The sequence below is a fragment of the Mesocricetus auratus genome, unplaced genomic scaffold, assembly GCF_017639785.1.
Source record: "Mesocricetus auratus isolate SY011 unplaced genomic scaffold, BCM_Maur_2.0 Super-Scaffold_100006, whole genome shotgun sequence".
Taxonomy (NCBI): Eukaryota; Metazoa; Chordata; class Mammalia; order Rodentia; family Cricetidae; genus Mesocricetus; species Mesocricetus auratus.
This window is the reverse complement of record NW_024429190.1, coordinates 103,822,413-103,844,821: the sequence shown is the minus strand read 5'-3', so window position 1 is coordinate 103,844,821 and position 22,409 is coordinate 103,822,413. Positions and strand designations below refer to the sequence as shown.

The following is a 22,409-nucleotide window of genomic DNA, read 5'->3' as shown; positions in this document are numbered from 1 at the left end:
GCAGGGTAAAGGACAGACCCTGCCAACTCTTCCCAGGGACCTCTGCCGAGGCCATGCTGCAGCTCCCTTTCAACTTAGAGAACTTTCTCGGCCTCAGTTACCAAACACTCAGGTCTGAAGTGACTCGGCCCAAGCACTCTCCTGATTGTCTGTGGAAGATAAGGGCAGAAGGAAGGCAGAGCTGAGTAAGCTCCCCAGGCTTCCGGCTGAGTAGGGACCGTACCTCTGGTCTTCAGTGGGCACGGGATTTACCCTTCATTGCCGGGCTTGAGTTTCCAGTGTGTTTTCAAATAAGGCCCCCGAGAAATTTTAGAAATCTGAAAGTAAGTTAGGAAGCCAACACCAAATCCACCACAGAGAATTAGAGAATGTTATAAACTGCATCTGGAGCCCCAACCCCACCCCCCAAACCTATCCGTTCTCTCCATCCTTGCAACGCCTCTCCGGCACCTTGTTCAGACACGACAGGAGGCAACAGGTGGCATGGAGGTGGCCCTTACAAGGGGCGCATGTCCCCCTCGGGCCTCACAGGACAGCTGCACGCAGGACAAAAGCCGCCTGGCTTCTCTGCCTTCATGGTGAGTGTCCTGTTAACTTCAGGTCACTCTCCTGCTTGACTGCTGAGGTGTGTGGGTAACTAAAGAGTGACCGTTCCCCTGACCTGAAGAGTGGAGGCACAGGGCTAAGTTAGTCATTGTGCTAAACCTGCCGTCACCCTGGATCCCACCAACAGCAGAGCCTCCCAGGAGGGACCCACCCTAGAAGAGGGCAGTCATCCGTGGGTGAGGTCGTACCCTTGATCTTAATCAAGAAATGCTTTGTTGTCCCCTCAGGCAATGGAGACTTCTTCAGACCACAACCAGACCCAGCAGGGAGACAATGACCAACTAGACCACACCTTAGTCAGGACTAGGTTGGGGATCACTGGGTCTCCTTTCTCATTCTTCCCAGCGTGGACACATCGACTCTACCTCCCCTCTCTGCTTGTCTCTCTCTTCTCTAACTGGCATACAGGGAATGAGTGACCTGGCCTGGCCCAGCCTGCCAGGAGCCAGGCTTTTGCGCTAAAACTCTGGTTACATTCAGAGCAACAGTCCCTGACAGCCTATGTGCTGAGAAGCCCATGTTCACCAGCACACTACCAGCCATGGAGCACCACGCCACCCCCAAGCCCAACGAGAACAGGGTATGAGTCCATAGTACCTGCCCTGTTCAAGGCTTTTTTCACAGCTGTAATCATGCCCGACTTACAAGTATGCCCCCTTCTTGTTCTGTAGACCAGGCTGGCCTTGAACTCACAGAGATCCCCCTGCCTCCCAAGTACTGGGATTAAAGGCGTGTGCCACCACTGCCCGGCTCTTTCTAAACTTCTGAGTAAATTTAACCACAGGAGGTCCCAAGGCAGCAAGAAGAATGCTTAGAAAATGCAAACTATGCTATCACTAATTGCAGAAATAAATCAGGTTAGAGATTGCCCAGCTCCCACATTCTTAGGTTCTGGAATATACTCCTGTCTTTGTTCTCCCTGGGAGGAGCGAGGGGGGTCGGGGAGGGGGGAATCATGCAAAATACAAAATAAAGACACAACTTACCAACGTACCAAATAAACCCATACTTGGACACATCTTATGCATCGGGGTTCCATGTTCAAGTCACAGACTTTGGGAGAGGAACAAAAACCTGCCCGTCAGGATCCTTGGGTGGCACTTACGGCTCAACCTCATGTGGGGTGCAGCCTCTCTGGGGGCTGTTTCTTCATTTATAAAATGGAAATAGGGCTGGAGAGAGGGCTCAGTGGGTCAGAGCATTTGCTCTTTCTTGCAGAGGACCTGGGTTCAGTTCCCAGCATCCACATGGGGGCTCACGATCACATGTAACTCCAGTTCCAAGGGACCCAATGCTCTCTTCCGGCCTACATGGGCACCAGACATGCATGCATGCGTATTCATACATGCAGGCAGACTCTCATACACACAGAGTAAAAAACAAATGAATCTTTAAAATGGAAACAGCCATCTACATCTTAGTTTCTTGTTTTTATGGGGCAAAAGGAAGAATCGCTGAGCATGGTAGAACTTTCCTATAATCCCAACACTTGGGAGGTCAAGGCTACACAACAAGACTCAATTAAAAGAATTAAAAACACAAGCTCCAAGCACATGCAGAGTTCACCCAGTGCACGGTTCCTGTCCTGCTCTCTATCCCCCCAGCCCTTTGACTTAACCTCACTGAGGCACCCCATTTTCTCTTCCGTGACGTGTGACCCCACAACTACAACAATAGCAATGTCAGCTGCAGGCTCATCCAACTATCAGTGATCCAAAAGACATCAATCACGCCACGCCTTCCACTTCCAGCACGGACTGGGCCAGCTGCCTTGCCCTGCACCCCGACGAGGCTGACTCCACCTATAGTGAGGCTTTGAATGGAAAGAGGGCACCCCCCCCGTTTCTCCTGTGGTGTGTCCTTTCTTAGGAACCCCAGTGTGGTCAACAACAAATATGGAAATCAACACAAGTGTCCACGAGACAGGCCACTGGCCATGAACAAGCATTGGTCATGCCCTCACATGGCTTCACTCCCTCCCTACCCCGGGACTGGCTAGGGTGGCATTAGCACTGATATATATATATATATATATTCATGCCCGAGTCTGGGGTCCTCTGTGCCAGTCCCTTGTTCTGGGGCAGAGACTATATGGAATTCTACACCCATGCTGGAAACCAAGGAGGGCAAACTCTGGGTGACCCTCGGGGTCTCTGGCTCAAAGCTGACATTAAATTAGCCAAGGCCGGCCGGGCGTTGGTGGCGCACGCCTTCAATCCCAGCACTTGGGAGGCAGAGGCAGGTGGATCTCTGTGAGTTCGAGGCCAGCCTGGTCTACAGAGTGAGTTCCAGGACAGCCTCCAAAGCCACAGAGAAACCTTGTCTCACAAAACCAAAAAAAAAAAAAAAAAAAAAAAAATTAGCCAAGGCCAAGTCCAAACAGCTGGAGTGGAACAGAGGGCAGAGGTAGCAAGGGAGGCTGAAACGCTTCAGTGACAGCTTCAGGGGCTGGCCACAGAGCCCTGGCAGGCATGCATTTGTTATTCACCAGAACCGGCTTCCCTCTCACAAAACAATGAATCCACTGTTGGCTGCCCAGAGACCTGATTAACATTTGCAAAGGGACAAAGTGGAAAATTCCACCTGTGTGGGTGGGAGCTAGACTCGGGGTATGTCCTCTCCAGGATAGATACAGCAGAGCTAACAGAGGTTATGGGTCCCAAGGGAATTTCCCCACTTGGGAATAAGGAGATAATTAAAACAAAACAAAACAAAACAACTGTTTTATATCCCCTGCTCTACATCTATGCATCCAATTTAAACCCTTCAACTTGCTTTCCCGACTCTGGTTTCTTCTGAGTTCCTTGCTGCCCCTGCTAGAGTGACAAAGCTGGCATCAGTTCCATGTCATAGGTACATGGGGAAACCCAGGCAGCAAGAGACCAATAGCTTTGGTCGTGGCCAAGAGACAGCAAGCGACTCTTGGAGTCTCGGCTGTAGGGGCAACACAAGCCTGGGTGGTGGACAAAGAAGTCTTCCCGCCTCTGGACCAAACTGTGAGCTCCCCCCGACACGATGGAAGAAGTCCAAAGCAGTCTTCCTTAGTGTGCAGAGTTAGGTGTGGCCTTGGAGGAAGGCAAGTGAGAATTCACCCTGGAACTTGATGGGCACACACTGAGCCCTTGGGCACAAAGATGTCTTACGCCCAGAGACTCTTGCAGACTTGCACACTGAGCCCGCGGCTAAAGGTGGTGCCAGGGAAGTCTCTAAAGAATGCTTGCTTCGGATCCCAGCCCCCTCTTCACTATCATGGCTCACTCACTTGGTTGTACAGGAAAGGAACCGGGGACTCTGAGAAAGAGAAGCAGCTTGCCGTACCTAAAGGAGAAGCCGCAGCTAAGCCCTCTCCACCTCCTTGGACCTGCCTGCCTCTGGCTATCAGGGGTTAGGCATCTAAGCAAATGGATCCTCCCAGGCGGATCATCTTAGAGACGGCATGTTCAGTCAGCTAGGCTTGTTGGAGGGTAGGGAGGGCCTGAGGGAGGAGAGAAAATTCCGATAGACAGGCGTGTCCCCAACTGTGACTGCAGGGCTCTGAGTATATTTCCAGTCACTGCCCACTCTGATGCCCTGTCCACAGGCCACGGTACCCACTCCTGCCCCAGAGTCAGGGCAGTGTCATCCCAGCCACGTCATCGCTGTCCTTTGGTGGGGAAACTGCGCAGGCTGTGTCAGGAGACTGGCTGGTACCCTCACCTGGGCATTCTCCCTTATCCAACCCCTCTTCCCCGCCATCGCCTCAGCCACTATTCCTCTCTCCCTTGCCACTAGATTCTTCTCCCAGAGAAGGAACCCGGCTAGCCGCCTGACCCCTTTCTCAAAAGTCAAACTATCCCAAACACATTATTCCAAGCCATTTCCTCAGGTTTGCGCACCTTCTCGGGTCAAGGTCAGGTAAGGCCACCCTGGGGTGTTCAGGTGACACTGAGAGTTCCTGTGCCAGATGAAGTGCCTCCTACCCACCTTTTAGGGTAGGAACAAAAGACCTTGGCTGCGATGCCTGGCTTCCCCATCAGCCTGGGAGCAGACAGCTGTAAGACAATGTTTACTAAAAACATGTTTACTGAAAACAATCCGTAAGAAATGTTTACCTGAGCAGGAGCATTAAGTTCCTGATAAAGGGTCACTCACAGGAACACCCTGACTTTGATCTTTCCAATGGCTAGCTGCCTCTTACACACACACACACACACACACACACACACACACACACACACACACACGCACGCACGCACGCACGCGCACACGCGCTGACTCTGGTGTCAGAGGCATATAACCAGCCAGGGATAAATAAGAAAAGGGAGATGAAGCATTTCTTGAGGGAAGCCTTTCTTGGGACGTTTTCTTGAGCCTCCCTGGGGCCTGCTTAAAGATTTCTTTGCACCACCAACTGGTCTCTGTGTCATCAATCCCGACACCCTCCGCACACTCTCGGACACAGGCGGCGCAGCAGGTGCGGCATTTTACCCCTCAAGGGCAAAGAAATGTCTGACTCACAGGCCCGTCCCTGGGCCTGAACCCCTCTATCCCTGCTGTCCCGAAGCCCTTGCCTTTCGCCCTGAGCTGAGCTTACTACAGCAGGGTGTTGTGCCAGGCCAGCGCCAAGGCTGGCCAGGGGTTGGCACTCAGCTGCTCACTGGATGAACACGTGCTGGCCTCAGCCGTGGCTCCACTCATCTGAGAACGAGTTGTTCCCCTACTTGATCTACACACACACACACACACACACACACACACACACACACACACACAGGCTGTTTTCCAAAACTGTGCACTGACTGTCACCTAAGCATCTGTCCCGTTCCTCATCCCCACGAGGCAAAGTTCTCAGACTGGAACTGGGAAGCAAGGCCTCCTCCTCTCTGCTTTTCCACCTTTGGCCTTGAATGTCCCTGTCACTGCACTCCTCTTCAGGCCAGGAGTTCGCCCTTCGCACCCTGGAGCTGGCAAGCGTTTACCGGTCAGCGAGGCCACCACCGTGAAAGCTAGTAATGTTCCCAGGGACTACTGGGCCCAAACAACTCACAAAAGCTAAGAAGGAAGGGAAGGGCCCAGGGTGGCCCAGTGCCAGGTGTGGGTGAGACTACAACTCCCTGCTGTGAACCTCCTCCTTGGTCAGGAATCCGAGCAACTCTCTTTGTCTCTGTGTCTCTCTGTATCTGTCCCTCTGTCTCTCTCAGGGAAACCATTCCCTTCCATTCCACAGAGGCTGGAAACTGGACCCATTCCACGTGGATCAAAAACAGAACCTTCACCCAAATCTCACAGGAAAACTGAGTCTATATCCCAGCAGGGCTTTAGCAAACACGGCTGCTTAACTAGCGGGGCTTGACAAGCAGGGCTTCTCCAGGTCCTCTGTCTACAAGTTTGGTAATCCCAGCCCTTAACCAACGCCCCATGGAGGGCTGCGTCCCGGGCTCCTTAGCTCTTTCTCTAACCCCAGTCCCCTCTCTCAAGCCACCTCCTCTCAGAAGGAAGGCTCGGGACCACCTTCCCACAGTTACGGGGTCTGGGAGGTGGAGAGCCGGCAGATCTCACTCAGGCAGCAGCCCCACCAAATAAATGTCAGAACCCCAGCTCTGAACCCGCAGTGCTGAGTGACACACCAGCTTCGGGGCTCCAGATGTAACCGCCAGACCTCCTTCTATAGAAAGACGCTTAACCAGAAAGCCTGAGCGGCCGGGGCTGGGGTGGGGGGTGGGGGTGGGAGATTCCTATCAAGATTACCTTGTAACTGTAAGTTCCTGTCTCTGGTTCCCTCAAAGAAGCCTAGGAGGTTTCGGTGGCTCGAGTTCCCTCCCCTTTTCTTTCTGGGACTCTTTCTGGGTAAAGGAGGCTCCAGGTCCTCCCGACCCATCCAGCCGAGGGCCCGAAGCTCACTACTCACCTGGGGGCAGCTCCGTACCTGGGCTAGGATGGTAGGCCGCCAAAGGGCACGAACCGGGCACACAGAGAAGGCGATGGCCGCCCGTCCTCGCCCGCTACGCTTTAACTGGCGCCCCAGAGCGTCGCGCGATGTCCTCGGGAAGGGCCGGGGCTGCTTGATAGGGCCCCGGGCGCGGGTGCGGTCGCCCCACCTAGCTTGCGGCACACACCTGTGCGCGGGGCTCGACTCGCGCCTGGGCTGCTGGAGCTGTTCCCGAGCTCCCCGGCCCGAGTCATTCGCACCCCGCCCACCCCCGCGAGCCCCGCGGGCGACAGGCAGGCCACTTTACGGTCCTGGGACAAGGCCAGCGCCCGCCCGGACTAGGGCAGGGAGGCGTTGTGGGAGGCGGAGCCCGGAGAGTGCTGCCGCGGGCGGGCGCCAGGATAAGAGGACCCTGGGCTGCCCGCCCCGGCTCCGCGTGGTGGTGGGCGGTGGCTGGGTCATGTTGCTGGTGTTGCTGAGCCTGGCTGCAATGTGCCGGAGCAGCGCTCTGCCCCGAGAGCCGGTGAGTCTCCTCCTCCTCTGTGAGCTACTTTTTCCCTTGCTCTCCCGTTCTTTTAGCTGAGTCCTGACCTACCTGCCAGTCCAAGTCTCTAGGAAACTGTCCATGGACCATGCCCTGGAAGGAGCCAGATTTGCACCCCTGAGATAACCACAGTCAGCCTAGCACTTTGATCACCCCTCTATTCCCAGCCTGGAGACGTGAGGTCTAGATCTGTCGCAGATGCCACCCTGGGCATTTGGGCTCATCCTGCCCTTCGTAGTCTCCTTAATAAAAGGGTGGTGCTCAACTCACACAGGTGGCTCGCCTCACTGCCTGGTTCACCACGATGACAGCACCACTCACACCTGTGCTGGCCCCCTGTTGGGTCACCAGAACACACCGCATTAAGATGCTATTCGCGCCGGGTTCCCACAGCACTCGCATCCCTGATGCCTGGGAAAGCCTAAGCTAGTATACGGTGTCCCGAGCCACCAGCTGCTCTCCTTGCTGTCTGTGCAAAAGAACAGCTGTCCCGGGAGCATTCGCTGAGGGCAACCGGGTGAACTGGGTGAAGGTCGCACTGTTGCTTGACTCTTCACTCTTAACTTTGTCTCGCTGCCCTTCAGCCAGATCCTAGGTCCTTGAGGGTGGCTCATTTGTTTAGAAAGAACGACACAAAGGACCATGGATGACTTCACCCGAACCAAACCTTGCCCTACCAAAACCTCCGTTTGCTGCCTTCACAGGGTTTTTGGAAATGAGGACACGGGGGTCCTAGAGTCCTTTGCATCTTGCCACTGAAGATTGCTGGCAACTAAAAAAGAAGAAAAATGTTTTAGACTCAATATACTATTCCCAAACCCTACCTTGATTATTTTTCCTTAGGTAAACTTCGAAGGGTTTATTTGATACTGGCCTTTCTTAGACACTGATGCGTTTTACCTTTTTGAAAGCTATTTTAGAAAGATGTGATGAAATCACAGTTGTCCCCGGCTTTGTAAGTAGCTCAGCTGAGTCCCAGATCAAGAAAGAAGTGTGAGGAGAGCGTGGGGGAGGCCCAGCAGGCTGCACCCATGGCTGCATGTGTTCTTCTCCTATTGCTCAGCCAAACGTTAACTCGGAGAAATCAATACATATTACACTGACCTGAAAACAAGCAGTTAAACATTAGTTAAGGGGCCTCACAATGACCGGCAGTGATCAAGGGAGGGAAGGTGTGTGTGTGTGTGTGTGTGTGTGTGTGTGTGTGTGTGTGCATGTTTGCATGCACACATGCTTGTGAACATATCCTCGGAAAACAGAGGTAACGGGTTCTGGAGCTGTCTGATGTGGGACCTAAGCGCACGTCCTCTGCAAGAATGGTATGCTGGGTTAGCTGTTGAGCCGTCTCTCCAGCTCCCAGCTCACCTTCCCTTTGAAAACTTGTCACCTGTGTGTGCATCTAAGGAAGACGATGGTGTTTTTTTCCCCCTAATTTGGCACAATAAGCGTTGTGGTTTGCTGGCTCAAATACATGACATTTGGTTTCTCTCTCTCCCGCAGACTATTCAGTGTGGCTCTGAGATCGGTAGGTTCATTAGAGGACGGGTATTTGGAAGAGCAGTTGGACATTAAGAGGGTCTGAATCAGGCGGTGGGGCACGGAAGACCAGGCACATGGTGACTCATTGCCTTGGTAGCTGATGGGACTGAGGGTGTCAAGAGGCAGAATTTTGGGAAGTAAGGATATGTTTGAGATGGGCTGGCCTCCCGGTGAATTAGCACTCAGGCAAAGTGGAACTCACCAAGCTAAATGGGAAGCAGCACCTGCCCCTCCACAGGGCCCCACTGGGTGTGGTGGGCGGGGCCACATCATCTATTGTTGGGACTAGGAAGCAAATGTTTCACACATAGGTACCCGAATGGGAGCCTTTGAAGGAAGACTGGGTTTGCCCCAGAAATGTGAATGGGAAGCATGAGTAGGAGGGGAGGGGGCAGAAAAGGTTAGCAGTTGAGAAGGCGGTCATGGTGAGGGCTAGCTGGCTGGAGTCCAGGGCTGAGGCGTGGAGAAAGCAGGACTGACATTAGTGGACATGTCAGATACCACACACACACACACACACACACACACACACACACACACACACACACACACACACACACACGAACCCGCACCCCAAGTGCTGTGTAGTTTAGAACCACAAGGCTGGGAGCGTGTGTCTAGGTAGTGTAAATTAGCCAGTATCCAGAAGTTTGGCTTTCTTAGCAGAAGTGACTTGTGATGGGATGGGACAGATCCCTCGGAGGGAGGAAATAACTTCTGACAGGGCCGGAGACTGGAGGGTCATAGGAAGTGTTCTTGCCTTCTCCTAGGGCCGTCTCCGGAGTGGATGGTCCAACACACTCTCACCCCGGGGGACTTGAGGGACCTCCGAGTGGAACTTGTTACGCAAAGCGTTTCGCCAGAGGATTTTTCCGTTCTGATGAACATAAGCTGGATCCTGCGGGCAGACGGTAAGTTTGCGTCCATCAAAGTACCCGCTCCACCAGAGATGTGGAGGATATAGGACCCACTCACTCCACTCCTACAGGACCCGCTCACTCCACTCCTACGCAGATACCACAGATGTGCGCACACTGAAAGCCACATCCTAGCATGTGTACAGTAGCACTGTTCAGAGCGGCATCCAGACGATCAAGAGCCTAAGAGAACCACACAGCTTTGGAACTCAACAATGGGAATTCTCTCCGTGTGGGTAGCAGTGTGGATGTCCAAGGAGCTATACAGTTGTGTCTGGAATCACGCCTACAGAGGCACACAGGAGAACAAAACTAAGCCAGAGGTTCAAAGCCAGGGTGAGGGTTTGGAGGGTGGCACTTGTTGGGGGTGTCTGTTCTTGGTTTCTGCCGGTTGTAAAAATGTGCAAAGTCACTGATGAGTTGTGCCATTCTGCGGTCATACTTCATGGAAGACACGATTCCCCTGGTTTAGGAAACGCTCTGGCTTAGGCTGTCTCCACTTCCCAAATGACACCATAAAAGTCCTGGCATTCCCTCCAGATTGTTCGGAAAACAACATGTAAATTCCTGAGACAGCCAGTCCCAGGACCCTTAAGCTTCCTGCTTGTGGTTTTTCACTTGCCAACGTCCAACTTGGTTTAGTTACGGGTCCACTTGTCCAGCACCTTGGTGACTGAAACAGGGAGATGGCTGCAAGTTTGAGACCAGGTTGGGGTATATACTGGATTCCAGGGACAGTGGGCTACAGGGTAAGATCTTGTCTCAAAACAAAAACAAAAAAAACAAAACCTCAAGGTGGTGGTGAGGAGAGCCAGGGGAAGGATCCGTTTATCTGGGAAAATGAGTTAGTGACAGGCTTCATCAGAACATTTTCCAGAGCAGTAGGAGAGGCAGCCACAAGCAGTGTCAAGGGATGCCCCAAAGGGAGCTGTGCTCTATGTGAGTGGGGTGGACCAGGGCCCCAGGAGACTCCTGTGAGATGCTACATAGGCTTTGCTCCATGTCATTGTGCGCTTTAAGGCGACCTTGGAAGGGTAGGGATAGAGAAAGGGACCCATGAGAAGGAAGGGTCTGCATGGATGTGGGCAGGCCCAGCAGTCATCGTCTGGTGCTGATGCTTGGGTAGTCTTTTCAGAAAAAAAGCAATCAAAGCTAAAGCCTGAAGTCTCTTCTAAACCAGAAATGTGTGGTGTACAGGAGCCACTCATTCCATTCCTAGGCACACCTAACAGAGGGACCCATAGGCATGCGCTGCGCTGGAAGGAAGTCCTAGCGTATGTGCAGACCCAGACCACCAAGCAATCGGTCACCTTCAAGAGACCTAGGAAGGGACATGTGGCCTCACTAACCACGGGCACTTTGTATGACTCAGGCCAACCTAGGAGGAGAAGGGCTCTTGGACTTTGGAACTTAGGTTTGCATCTACGGGTGACGAGCTGCCAAAGTTTAGGCGGGGTGCCCAAGACTCCCAGAGCACCGTTCACCCCGTCTCCACACTGGGTACCATGGTGCACACCCGCTGAGATGAAGCATCTAAGTCACAGAGTACTATGTGAGCCACGGGGACACCAATGAAACAGTGTCCCACTTAATTGTCTCCGCAGCCAGCATCCGCCTGTTGAAGGCCACCAAGATCTGTGTGACTGGCAAAGGCAACATGGACTCATACGACTGTGTGAGATGCAACTACACAGAGGCTTTCCAAAGCCAGACCAGGCCTTCTGGAGGGAAAGTAAGCACCTTGAGGGGCATGGCTGTCCTTGACAGCTGGGCTCTTTGCGTGGGAGCCATGAATAACCAGCCTCAGAAATGCCTGATGATACAGAGCAAGATGCCTGCCTGAGTGTAAATGCCACTTGTCTGCCCAGTGCCTGGGGACGTCAGCATCTTTGAGTCAGTGTCTAACAAACAGAGCTAGACTTAAATTATATCCTGGCTCTAAAATGCCACTCCTCTCTGATTCTGAGTTATATCAGCAAATTTGGCCGGGCCCATTCCCTACACAGACACTGGCCAGAGATCTGTTTCAGCTGGAGCATAGAGATTAATGGTAAATGAAAAGGGGGGCTGTCAAGCGTGACAACCTAAATTCAGTCCCTAGGACACACATGGTAGAGAGAACACATACTTCAGGATGTCCTGACCTGCGTGAGCGCGCGCGCGCGCACACACACACACACACACACACACACACACACTCACACACACACACACTGTGGCATGATCCCCCATTAGTGTACACACACACATCACACTCAAACATACACCGTGATATGACCCCACACTAGCACACACGCACAGACACATACACTGTGGCATGATCCATCCACTAGTGTACACACACACACACACTGTGGTATGACGCCCCACTAGCGTGCACACACACACACATACACATGTGCACACACACTCAAAAACACACTATGGTATGATGCCCCACTAGCACGCGTGCGCGCGCGCACACACACACACACGCAAGCACACACGTGCACGCACACACACACTCTACATAAACGTGAACAGGGTTACAAATGAAAGCAGCCCCGCACAGCAGCTCTGACCTTGCGGTGGACACTTGCCTGGCTTTGCTTTGCAGTGGGCCTTCTCCTACGCAGGCTTTCCCGTGGAGCTGAGCACACTCTACTTCATCGGGGCCCATAACATCCCCAATGCTAATATGAATGAGGACAGCCCTTCTTTGTCCGTGAACTTCACCTCTCCAGGTAAACTTCCTCGCCTCTGTGGTTATTCTGTCTTACTGTCTTTCCTGTGTTACGGCATGCAGTCTGGCAGAACCCTTTGAAGCTGTCAGGTTTCCTCATCTGCAGACATAGCACTAACCACTCCGGTGGAGAGGGTTAGGGTTAGGTAAGTGTGGGGAAAGCATGTTCCCGGGTGCCGATCGGGATGCAGACTGTGCCATCTCTCCAAGCACTTGCTCTGGGCCGCCCATCCACGCAGCAGTGGTGACGCCCGCCTCTGCTCCTCTGTGGTTGGTATCTCCAGGCCTCTAGGGCAGCTTTGTTGTGTGGGACTTCCAGCTTTCCTGACAACACCAAAGCTCACTGGGATTTTCTAAAGTGAGTTTTATTTGGGGGTGGCTTTAGAAGAGCTGCGAAAGTTGACAAAGTTTCCGCGTCGCTCTCAGCTCCCCTGGTGGTCAGCACCTGGTTTTCAGGGAATACATATATCAACTAGGATGATAATTCTGACATTATTTCTGACAACTAAACACCGGGCTTCGGGGATTTCAGCTGCTTATCCATTACATTTTCCTCCTGTTCCAAGACACTTGGCCTTTTATGCTACCTCAGCCTCCTCTGGTCATTATATTTTATGACCCTGTCAAACATCATATAGATTGTCACCAATTTGACTTTGATGTTTGCTTCATATGTAGGTCAGGAATCTGAGATTTGGGTATGAATCCCACAGGAGGCATTGAGACCTCCTTACTTTGTCCTATCTGGGGTGTGTGACATTGTTAGTGAGGGTCATGCCCACCAGGCATCTGGGTACCCACCACCTAGAGCTTCATGTCTGGAAGAGGTAGAAACTACATGTATTATCAACTCACACTTTTTGGTTTCCAAGTCACTTTTGGTGACCGTTTTGATAAAGGCTGTACTTAAATATTAAGACTACAGCTTCCATGAGTGAATGATTTTGTATAACTGTAAAATAGTACTGTCCTGTTTAGATTCTCTGTTCAGATATGAGAGACAGTGGCAGGAGTGCAGGGGGGAGAGGGAGAGAGGGAGGTGTGTGTGTGTGTGTGTGTGTGTGTGTGTGTGTGTGTGTGTGTACTGGGCAAGGGGCCAATACTAAGAAATACTTTTTACTCAAATGTAACAATGTTCATTCAAATCCCCAGGCTGCCTGAACCATGTAATGAAATATAAAAAGCAGTGCGTTGAGACTGGTAAGTAGATGTAGCATTCTGTTTTTGTCATTTGGAGATGGTCCTCCCTGGGACCCATGAAGCTCCATTCAGCCTCAGACAGATAAGGGGCTGAGATGTAGGGACGGGGAATTCTCTGCCCAAGCCACTCAGTGAAGGAGCTGCTTTGGGCTATGCAGCTATCCAGACTGGAATAGACATCTTAGGTTTACATAGCACAGCAACAGCCACAGGAAACTACCCCTGCCCCTTGGCTGAACCAACGCTGTATCCCGAATCCCACTTAGCAGCAGTGTCCTTGGAAAGCTGTTTTGTGATTGGAGGGGAGTCCCATTCGCCTTTACCCCTGCTGGTCACTGGAGGCTCTGGGTACCTTCTGTTTGGATTAACAAACAGGGCCAGTGTTTGCCAAGCTAAGGCCCTGGAGACCTTGAAGGACTACCTCCTCTATGGTAGACTCTTTTGAGTTGTGAAGGGGCTACTTTAGGATGGTCAGTCCCTTGTTCCAACTTCTAAGGGTGAGTATAAACTTCAGGACAGTAAAGTCTTGAGATGCTAGTGAGGTTAGTGATATGGGGTGTGTGTGTCTTTCCTCCCACCAAGAAAGCACTCTAAAAGAATTTTGCGTCTCTAGGGGTGTGAGGTCCAAGACCTAAAATGCATCTTCCAATTCACTCCTAGAACCAGCTCCCAGTCAGGGGCTGAACCAGTGGTCCCATCAGCAGGGAAGTTACCTGTGCTAGCATTGTATATACATGCTAACATTATATATACATGTTCCTGGAGATTTGCCCAGTCTTATTTGCAAGACACATGAGTGAGACAACTGACTTTTCGACGGTTGATCTGCTAGGGATTCTCGTGTGACATTTCCTTCCGTGACATTTCCTTCCTTCCTTTGTAGCCACTAAAGCTGGCTGCCTGTCCTTGCGCTAAGTTCTGAGCCTCAGTTCACTTAACTCCGTGTTTTGGGGCACACTCCTAACGTGAGGCTCTTCCTCCACCTGACAAAGGAGAAAACAGCAGTCCTAGGTCTCTTACCTCAAAATGTAGGGTGAGCATTGAACTGAATTGTAGACTATGATCTGTACCTACCTCTTCCTGTTCAAGGAAGCTATTTTTAGCAAAGTAAATGGCATTTGCGGGAGGGGGTATGTGTGTCCCTAAACTTTCTTGGACACCAGGTACTTTGTAATTCTGGGAACATTGTTGGAAGATACATTAGAATTCCTGTCTCTTAGGTGTGGGCCTAAGGATTTAGATTTGTGTCTGTAAAGCCCCTCGTTGGGGATTCAGATAAGGGAGGAGTTATCGGGTTACCCATGTGGCTCTCTCTCAATTTGTAGGAAGCCTGTGGGACCCAAATATCACAGCTTGTAAGAAGAATGAGACGACGGTTGAAGTGAATTTCACAACCAATCCCCTTGTAAATTCATACGAGGTTTTCATTCTACAGGACATGGAGATGATACTGGGTTATACTCGAGTGCTAGAGGTACTTCCCCTTCATCCCCTTAACACCACCCATCCCCAACCTTAGCTTCAGCATCTTGAAGTACAGACACTTTAGAATCACCTGAATAGGTTTTCTTTCCAGAGAGCCCAGAGCTAGCTGTTGTCCAAGCAGGCTAGGCTACTTTGATTAATGGAGCAGAAACAAGTCCCGTTAGGCACCCTGGAGACGATGAATCTAAAACCAACTGAAGACAAGTTCTAGGGTTCTCAAGTGAGTCCCGATCCACAGTCTGATGCGTCAAAGTCAGTTAGGGGCAGGGGCTCGTCACCGACGGTCTGTCTACTCACTCCTGACTCCTAGCTCTTGACTGTGTTTCGCTTCTCTGCACCAGAATAAACCGACACGGACATCTGTAGCCGTTCTGGTGAGCGGGGAGAGTGACAGTGCAGTGGTCCAGGTAAGTTAGACAGTCTGGAAAGGGAGGGACACTAGAGAACTGTCTGCCTCACCACAGAGACTGCTCGTGTTCGTGTTCATGGGATGCTAGAGACTGAGCCTACAATGTCTTGAATTCTAAGTAAGTGTTCGCCAACTGATACACACTAGTCCTCTGAATGCATGCTGAGGATGACAAGTCTCATCCCCATCAAGCTGGGTTACCAGGGTCTTCTTAGTGGTCTACAGTGGTGAGACCACAACATTGACTCCACAGTTGCAGCCCCCTTTGCTTGGATTAGGGGCTGTTGCCATCCCACAGTGTTTTTTTTTTAATATTTTATTTATTTATTATACAATCTTCTGCATGCCAGCAGAGGACACCAGATCTCATTCAAGGTGGTTGTGAGCCACATGTGGTTGCTGGGAATTGAACTCAGATCCTCTGGAAGAACAGTCAGTGCTCTTAACCGCTGAGCCATCTCTCCAGCTCCATCCCACAGTGTTCTTATTTCTAGTTTCTATCGTGGATCCTCAGACTGAGACAGGACAGTCGGTTTGCTTCCCCAAAGCCTTAGTTTTCATTGAAAAGTGAAGCTGCAGGCTGGAAGCAGGCAGTGTCTGAACTTAGGAGAGCAACCGTTTGTCTTGCGGGGGCCTCGGGCGGCCGAGGTGGAAGCACGAAGGTGGAACAGTGGGTGCTCTCTGTCGTTCACAGCACGGGCACACAGAGGGTCGCAGCACAACACAACCACACCCAAGAGCCATTCCCCACTCCCTGGGACATGAAGTGCTCGGGATGGGCACGAGAGCAGACCCTGGCACCACGGCACCTTTCAGGAGTCACAGACTTCCCCAGTGCCAGGGAGCTCACCTACAGCTGTCCCAGGGAAAGATTTGTATGCTTACTAGGATGTAGCCACCCCTTTAGATAAGGAAAACACCCTGTTAGTAACATGCACAAAGTTCAAGGGCATTGCAGGTATTTTGGTCTGGAGTCATCAGACTGGATTTGTGGGCTACAGAAATGTAAACGAGGAGAAAATTGTTGATGACCATGCCAAGAGGTGAAAGCATTAAAAAAAAAAGTAGGAAGGAAGGAAGGTTATGTTGAAGTGGGGACACTGATGTGTCCCTCTCCTTTTCCTCAGCTGGCTCCGCATTTCCCGGCCTGTGGCTATGACTGCATCAGACGCGAAGAAAAAGTTGTACTTTGTCCAGAGACAAGCGCCCCCTTCCCTCCAGATAACAGTAAGTCCCAGTCATACCACAGGGCCCTCAGAGAGGACAGGGCCACACAGGGCCCTCAGAGATGTAACAGGCTACACTGTGTCTGTGGGGAGCGTTCAGAGGCCCCTGCCAGTGTCCCATGAACTGGTGTGACTGAACAAAGCCTGTGCTACTTCAGAGATCTCATGACCAAGTAAGAAAAAAAGGCTTGCTTTATGAAGACACTACCTTTCCAATAGCAGGATATGCAAAGGGGGAGAGGGCAGGGAAATGGTTGGTTTAAAGTTCCACAAGGCTGCGGAAAGAGCTGCTGGGAATAAAGGACTAGTGTGAGCAGGGGCTGGGTCCATGAAGGAGGGTGCATTTCAAGGTATTCCAGTTCTCTCTGAATCTTATTTGGTTAACAAATCAGAAATACTGTCACCAAAAGAGGGTTCCCTGGAGCCTGAAAGCACGTTCTGGAAAATGTCTCTGCAATTAGAGATACGTCAATTCTTTTTACTAACAAATAAAACGTTGTGGAATTAGAGCATGGGTGGGACCAAAAGACAAAACACAGCCAAAGAAGCTTTTGGATAGTTGCAGCCCAGAACCCTGACTTCGGGAGGGCACACTGCTGTGTGTTCATTATGTATGTAAGTTCATCCCGAGGAAGAAAGCGTCTTCAAACTCTGGTTGCCACAGTGAAAATGCTTATGCACTTGAGGAACAGAAACCTGAGTCTGGAGAATGTCCCCTAATTCCCTGTGGAGAATCTAGGCAGAGGGCTGGCGAGGTCACTCAGTGAGTAGAGTCGCTTACTATAAAGGTATTACAACCTGGATCCCTGGAACCCACGGTGAAAGGAGACCAGATTCCCTGAAGATCTAGCCCTTGGTTTGAAAAGTTCTAAACTTGCACCAAGGATAGTCAAAAGTCCGTTCACAAGCAGAGGACAATGTAGCACTGCTTGCTAAGGGTGACTGAGCTGTTTCCTGCAGACAGGAGCATGCTGGGAGGCTGGCTGCCACTCGTCCTGGTGCTGCTGGCGGCCACATGGGTGCTGGCGCTTGGAATCTACCTAACTTGGAAGCAAGGTAAGGGTGGTCACTCTGAGGTCCTCCCCATCTGTTCTGCCTGGCACAGAACAAGAAATATAACTGCGTGTGGCAGCACAGAAGCCCTCGGAAGGAAGAGGGAGGGAGACCAGGAGTTCAAGGACATCCTCAATTAACTACTGTTCAAGGCCAGCTTACGATACATGAGAACCTGTCTCAGAAAACCATACAGGACCTACCTGTTAGTGTACCCTGTGAGCAGCTGCTTCTATGTCGGGGCAGAATATTAACTCCACGCTTTAATCTAAGAAAGCTACATGAACTCTCCGGAATACTTGCATCTGGGGGATGCTGTGTTAGCTAGAGCTGCAGTAGCTTTGCACAGCCAGTCTTGTTGCACGGCACGGTGTGGGGCTTAACTTTACAGCGACATACAGAAACTCTACCGCCCGCAGGTAGAAAACGGTACAAACCATAGTGCCGACATGACAGGTAGAGTCACATCTGTGTCAAGGTAGTTTTAACAGCTTGCTTCAAACCCGGTGTCCTCAAGCCGACACGGCTGCTGGGAGTTTATCTGAAAAACTAGAGGGCTTCACTATGAAGACTCATTTATCGATGGGGGCTGCTATTCCCCTTGCGGGAACACTTCCTGGTCCTGACTGGCATTCTCGTGTGGGGTCAGGCATCAGTGATGGTGTAGACTACTGTAAAGGCCTGCTGTTTGCTATTCAACTAACAAGGTGCACTCCCGCCCCCAGGAAGGAGCACGGAGACTTCCTTCCCTACTACCAACACGCTCCTGCCCCTCATCAAGGTCCTGGTGGTCTACCCATCCGACACATGCTTTCACCACACTGTCTGCGGCTTCACTGACTTCCTTCAGAGCCACTGCAGAAGTGAGGTCATCCTTGGAAACTGGCAGACGAGGAGAATAGCCGAGATGGGCCCCGTGCAGTGGCTCACCACTCAGAAGCAAGCAGCGGACAAAGTGGTCTTCCTGCTTTCCAGCGACGGCCACGGTCTTTGTGACAGCGCCTGTGGCCAGCACGCGGGCAGCGCCATGGAGAACTCTCAGGACCTGTTCCCTCTTGCCTTTAATCTTTTTTGTAGCGATTTCAGCGCCCGGGCTCCTCTGCACAAATACCTGGTGGTCTGTCTTGGGGGAGCTGACATCAAGGGCGACTATAGTGCTCTGAGTGTCTGCCCCCAGTATCGCCTCATGAAGGACGCTGCTGCTTTTCACACAGAGCTTCTCAGGGTCACACAAAACACGTCAATGAAGAAACGGTCACAAGCCTGCCATGGCAGCTAGGTCACCCAGGAGAGAAGAGACCCCGAAGCCCTCCTACTCCACCAATTTCTAGTCACAAAAAGCTGTGATGACCTGAGGCTGAGTGTAGGAAGTACTACATTACAGAACTTGCTGTAGATCTGGAGTGTGCAGAGTCGGAACTCGAGCAAACATGCCTGAGGCTAGCCACTAGCAGGTTTTATGCATATAATACAGTTACAGACATTAATGAATAGAAGCTAAATCTACAAAACTCAATCACATTTATACCCAACACCCAGTAATGGCCGTCACTGGAAACTAAGCACTCTGGAAATGAAGTAATGAGGGACTTCCCGGTTAGGTGTCCAGTCTTGCAGTGCCCATGCTCTGTGCTGCAGGCAGGACTGTTTAGCCCTGTAACATTCTAATATAGTAATGAATAATGTGAGAAGCACTCACTAATTCAGTAGCTTCCTAAGAGAAAAAGCCAAATACACACACAAGCTGGACACATCCAGTATACGTGTACTGTAGGACCCACTACACTGTTTGCTATCTGTATAGCCCGTTCCCTTGCCAAACTTCTCAACAGGCAGCCTTTATTTTTATCACAGAGGTGATACCCAGGCTGTTGTACAGGTACTGAACCCAGGCTGCTGTACAGGCTGGACAAATGCTCTGCACTCACAGGCATCCCAACCTCTCACAGGTGACTTTCCAATAAATACCAAGACACTTCACAGCCAGTTGAGGCAGCGCACACCTTTAATCACAGCACTCAAGAGGCAGAGGCAGGAGGACTTCTAAGTTCGAGGCCAGCCAGAGACACATAGCGAGACTGTCCCAAATAAAAACACGTTATCTATAAACCTGGTATCTACTTTTGCCCAGCTACCCATCCACTGTTCTAGCTCCCAGAGTTCATGGTTATTACATGTTTCCTGTAATCAAGCCAAAACTGATTGACTGAACCTCTCAAAGTATCTTTTTATAATCCATTATTTAAAAAACCACTAACAGCTGGAGAGATGGCTCAGAGGTATAGAGCACTGATTGTACTTCCACAGGACCTAGGTTCAATTCCCAGCACCCACAACAGCAGCTCACAACTGTAACTCCAGTTCCAGAGGATCCAACACTGGTTTCTATAAATATATATATTTATGTATGAGGGTTTTGTTTGCCTGTGTGTCTGTGTACCACATGAATGCTTGGTGCCTGAGGTCAGAAGAGGGTGGTAGATCGCCTGGAACTGCAGTTATGGACGAGTGTGAGCCACCGTGTGGATGCTGGGAATCAAACCAGGGTCTTCTGTAAGAATAAACGCTCCTCACTACTGAGCTCTCTCTCTACACCCCCAATGTAAATAAATCTTAAGTTTTCAAAGACACCAAAAAAATGGAACAAGAAGTAATAGTTCACGGATTTATAACATCTTGAGTCTTTTAGTGCTTGACGTTCTTGAAGCAGCTTTTTCTTAATGTAGAAACCATAGAAATGTATATATATTAGCATATGTATTTGCTTATTAAGGCTTCGCACAGCACAATAAATCTGTTTTGTAATGTGATCCAGTTTCAGGTAGTTGACTGTTAAAATGTTTGTAACTAGAGGCTGGGTGTGGTGGCACATGCCTTTAGGTCTCAGGGCTTAGAGGCAGAAAAATCTGAGTTCAAGGTCAGGCTGGTCTACATAGTTCCAGAGCAGCTTTTAAAAAATACTTTAATTCTGTGTAGGTATGTGTGTCTGCACATGCATAAGTGTCCACTCAGAAGGAGCCAAAGGCATCACATCCCTAGAGCTGGAGTTAGATGGCTGCGGGCTGCCTGGCGTGTGCTGGGAACTGAACTCAGGTCTTCTGGAAGAACAGCGAGTGCTCTTGACACTAGCTGTGTCTCCAGCCCTTGAGCGTACCTTTTCAGTCACAGTCTCTGGGGGACTCAGGCAGAACTGTGAGTTCCAGGCTAAAGGGTAAGACTCTTGTCTCAAAGTTTGTAACTGCATATTATCCTCAAAGGTCATGTTTTGGGGTTATGGCTTAGTGGCAGAAAATTTGCATATGATGACAAGGGCCTGGGTTCAGTCTACAGCAATGTAAAAAGAAAAAAAAAAAAGAGCCAACGTAAAAGGCCACATCATGCTTTCTAACACATGTCTTATGAATAAAATAAAGACCAAAAGATGGATGGCGTGCAAACTCCCTGCAGCCAGCTTCTCAAGCCGATACTCGGTTGGCTGATGGCTGAGGCAGTGCCTGGTGTGGCCAGGCTCAGTTACTTGGTGAGAGCGCTGCCAGATGTCCTACAGACAAGCTGATAAGAGAAGATGGATATAGCTTGTGTCACAACTGACTTCTCCCAGTCAACATCTTAAGTGACACGTGGAGAATGATGACAACTGACACATATACTTCTTAGAAGCATGGGGCCCAGAAACATAAAATCACATTCCCTAAGTTAGTGAAAAACATAAAACGACATATAATGCTCAAACCTTAAAGTATATATCCAAACAGTATTACCAGGTTAACCCCTTGTTTTATCAGCAGACTCCTCTCGGTCCCGACCTCCACCATGGACCCCTCTTGGTCCTGACCTCCACCATGGACCCCTCTCGGTCCCGACCTCCACCATGGACCCCTCTCGGTCCTGACCTCCACCATGGACTCCTCTCGGTCCTGACCTCCACCATGGACCCCTCTCGGTCCTAACCACCACCATGGACCCCTCTCGGTCCCGACCTCCACCATGGACCCCTCTCGGTCCTAACCTCCACCATGGACCCCTCTCGGTCCTGACCTCTACCATGGACCCCTCTCGGTCCCGACCTCTACCATGGACCCCTCTTGGTCCTGACCTCTACCATGGACCCCTCTTGGTCCTAACCACCACCATGGACCCCTCTTGGTCCTGACCTCCACTATGGACCCCTCCTCTTGGTCCTGACCACCGGGCTTTACCTGGCGACCCTTATGCAGTCCCAGCAGTTCCCCCATTGCATGCGAATCTCCGGGTCTCATCTGTTCCTACCTTTATCTATCTACCGGTCCTCCCCAAGCTAATTCTAGTGACAGAGACAGCAGGAGCAGTCACCTAACAGCAGGCTTAAGCAATTGTGCTCTGCCTTCCTTGTGACAGAGTCAGGCAGTGCTCCCTGACCTGCCCTCGTCGACACCATGTTCTTTCTTTCCCTTAGGGCAGCTCAGAGGCTTCCAGAGTCCAGACTACAAGTGGTACAGCGGGCCACATTAAGTTCAACTTTTCTCCACGATGTTCACAGGTCAAAGTCAGCTGATCATGCTGAACTCCAAAAGCGTTTATTTGGTTCTCCAGGAAAAGGGAAACAAGAGGCTTAAAGATGAAGTCAGTTATGAATTACAGCAGCCACCTGCTTTACTTGTACAGCATGGGCTAACGACTCTAAATTATTTTTGTTTTTATGAGGGGGACTCTTTGTGTAGTCTTGGCTGTCCTGGAACTTTCTCTGTAGATCAGGCTGGCCTCGAACTCATGGAGATCGGCCTGCCTCTGCCTCCCGAAGGCTGGGATTAAAGGTGTTCT

General features: G+C 50.9%; 2 protein-coding genes across 3 annotated transcripts in view; one reads left to right on the top strand and one right to left on the bottom strand.

Annotated features, from left to right (window-relative positions):
- The window catches only part of Chdh (choline dehydrogenase), a 29,233-nt gene extending 22,601 nt beyond the window's left edge, over window positions 1-6,632 (bottom strand). Inside the window, exon 1 of one of the 2 annotated variants that reach the window (XM_013118835.3) lies at window positions 6,512-6,632. The gene's annotated coding sequence lies outside the window, so the exon portion shown is untranslated. Of the gene's footprint in view, window positions 1-6,493 lie in introns of both variants that reach the window. The other variant, XM_005077689.4, reaches the window with a different exon arrangement.
- On the top strand, window positions 6,522-20,419 carry Il17rb (interleukin 17 receptor B). Its single transcript, XM_040747792.1, has 11 exons — window positions 6,522-7,037; window positions 8,559-8,583; window positions 9,368-9,508; window positions 11,119-11,246; window positions 12,111-12,237; window positions 13,389-13,436; window positions 14,762-14,910; window positions 15,263-15,328; window positions 16,458-16,557; window positions 17,517-17,612; window positions 18,335-20,419. Exons 1-11 carry the CDS (start codon window positions 6,522-6,524, stop codon window positions 18,886-18,888), a joined length of 1,950 nt encoding a protein of 649 aa, XP_040603726.1. The 3' UTR covers window positions 18,889-20,419.
- The last annotated feature ends 1,990 nt before the right edge of the window (window positions 20,420-22,409 follow it).

Excerpts from the sequence above, each read along its gene's own strand:
- Il17rb (XM_040747792.1), top strand. The coding sequence starts at position 6,522 with ATGGTAGGCCGCCAAAGGGCACGAACCGGGCACACAGAGAAGGCGATG. Across the intron at positions 12,238-13,388 it reads CGTGAACTTCACCTCTCCAG|GCTGCCTGAACCATGTAATG; the intron begins GTAAACTTCCTC and ends TCAAATCCCCAG. Across the intron at positions 16,558-17,516 it reads CCCCTTCCCTCCAGATAACA|ACAGGAGCATGCTGGGAGGC; the intron begins GTAAGTCCCAGT and ends TGTTTCCTGCAG.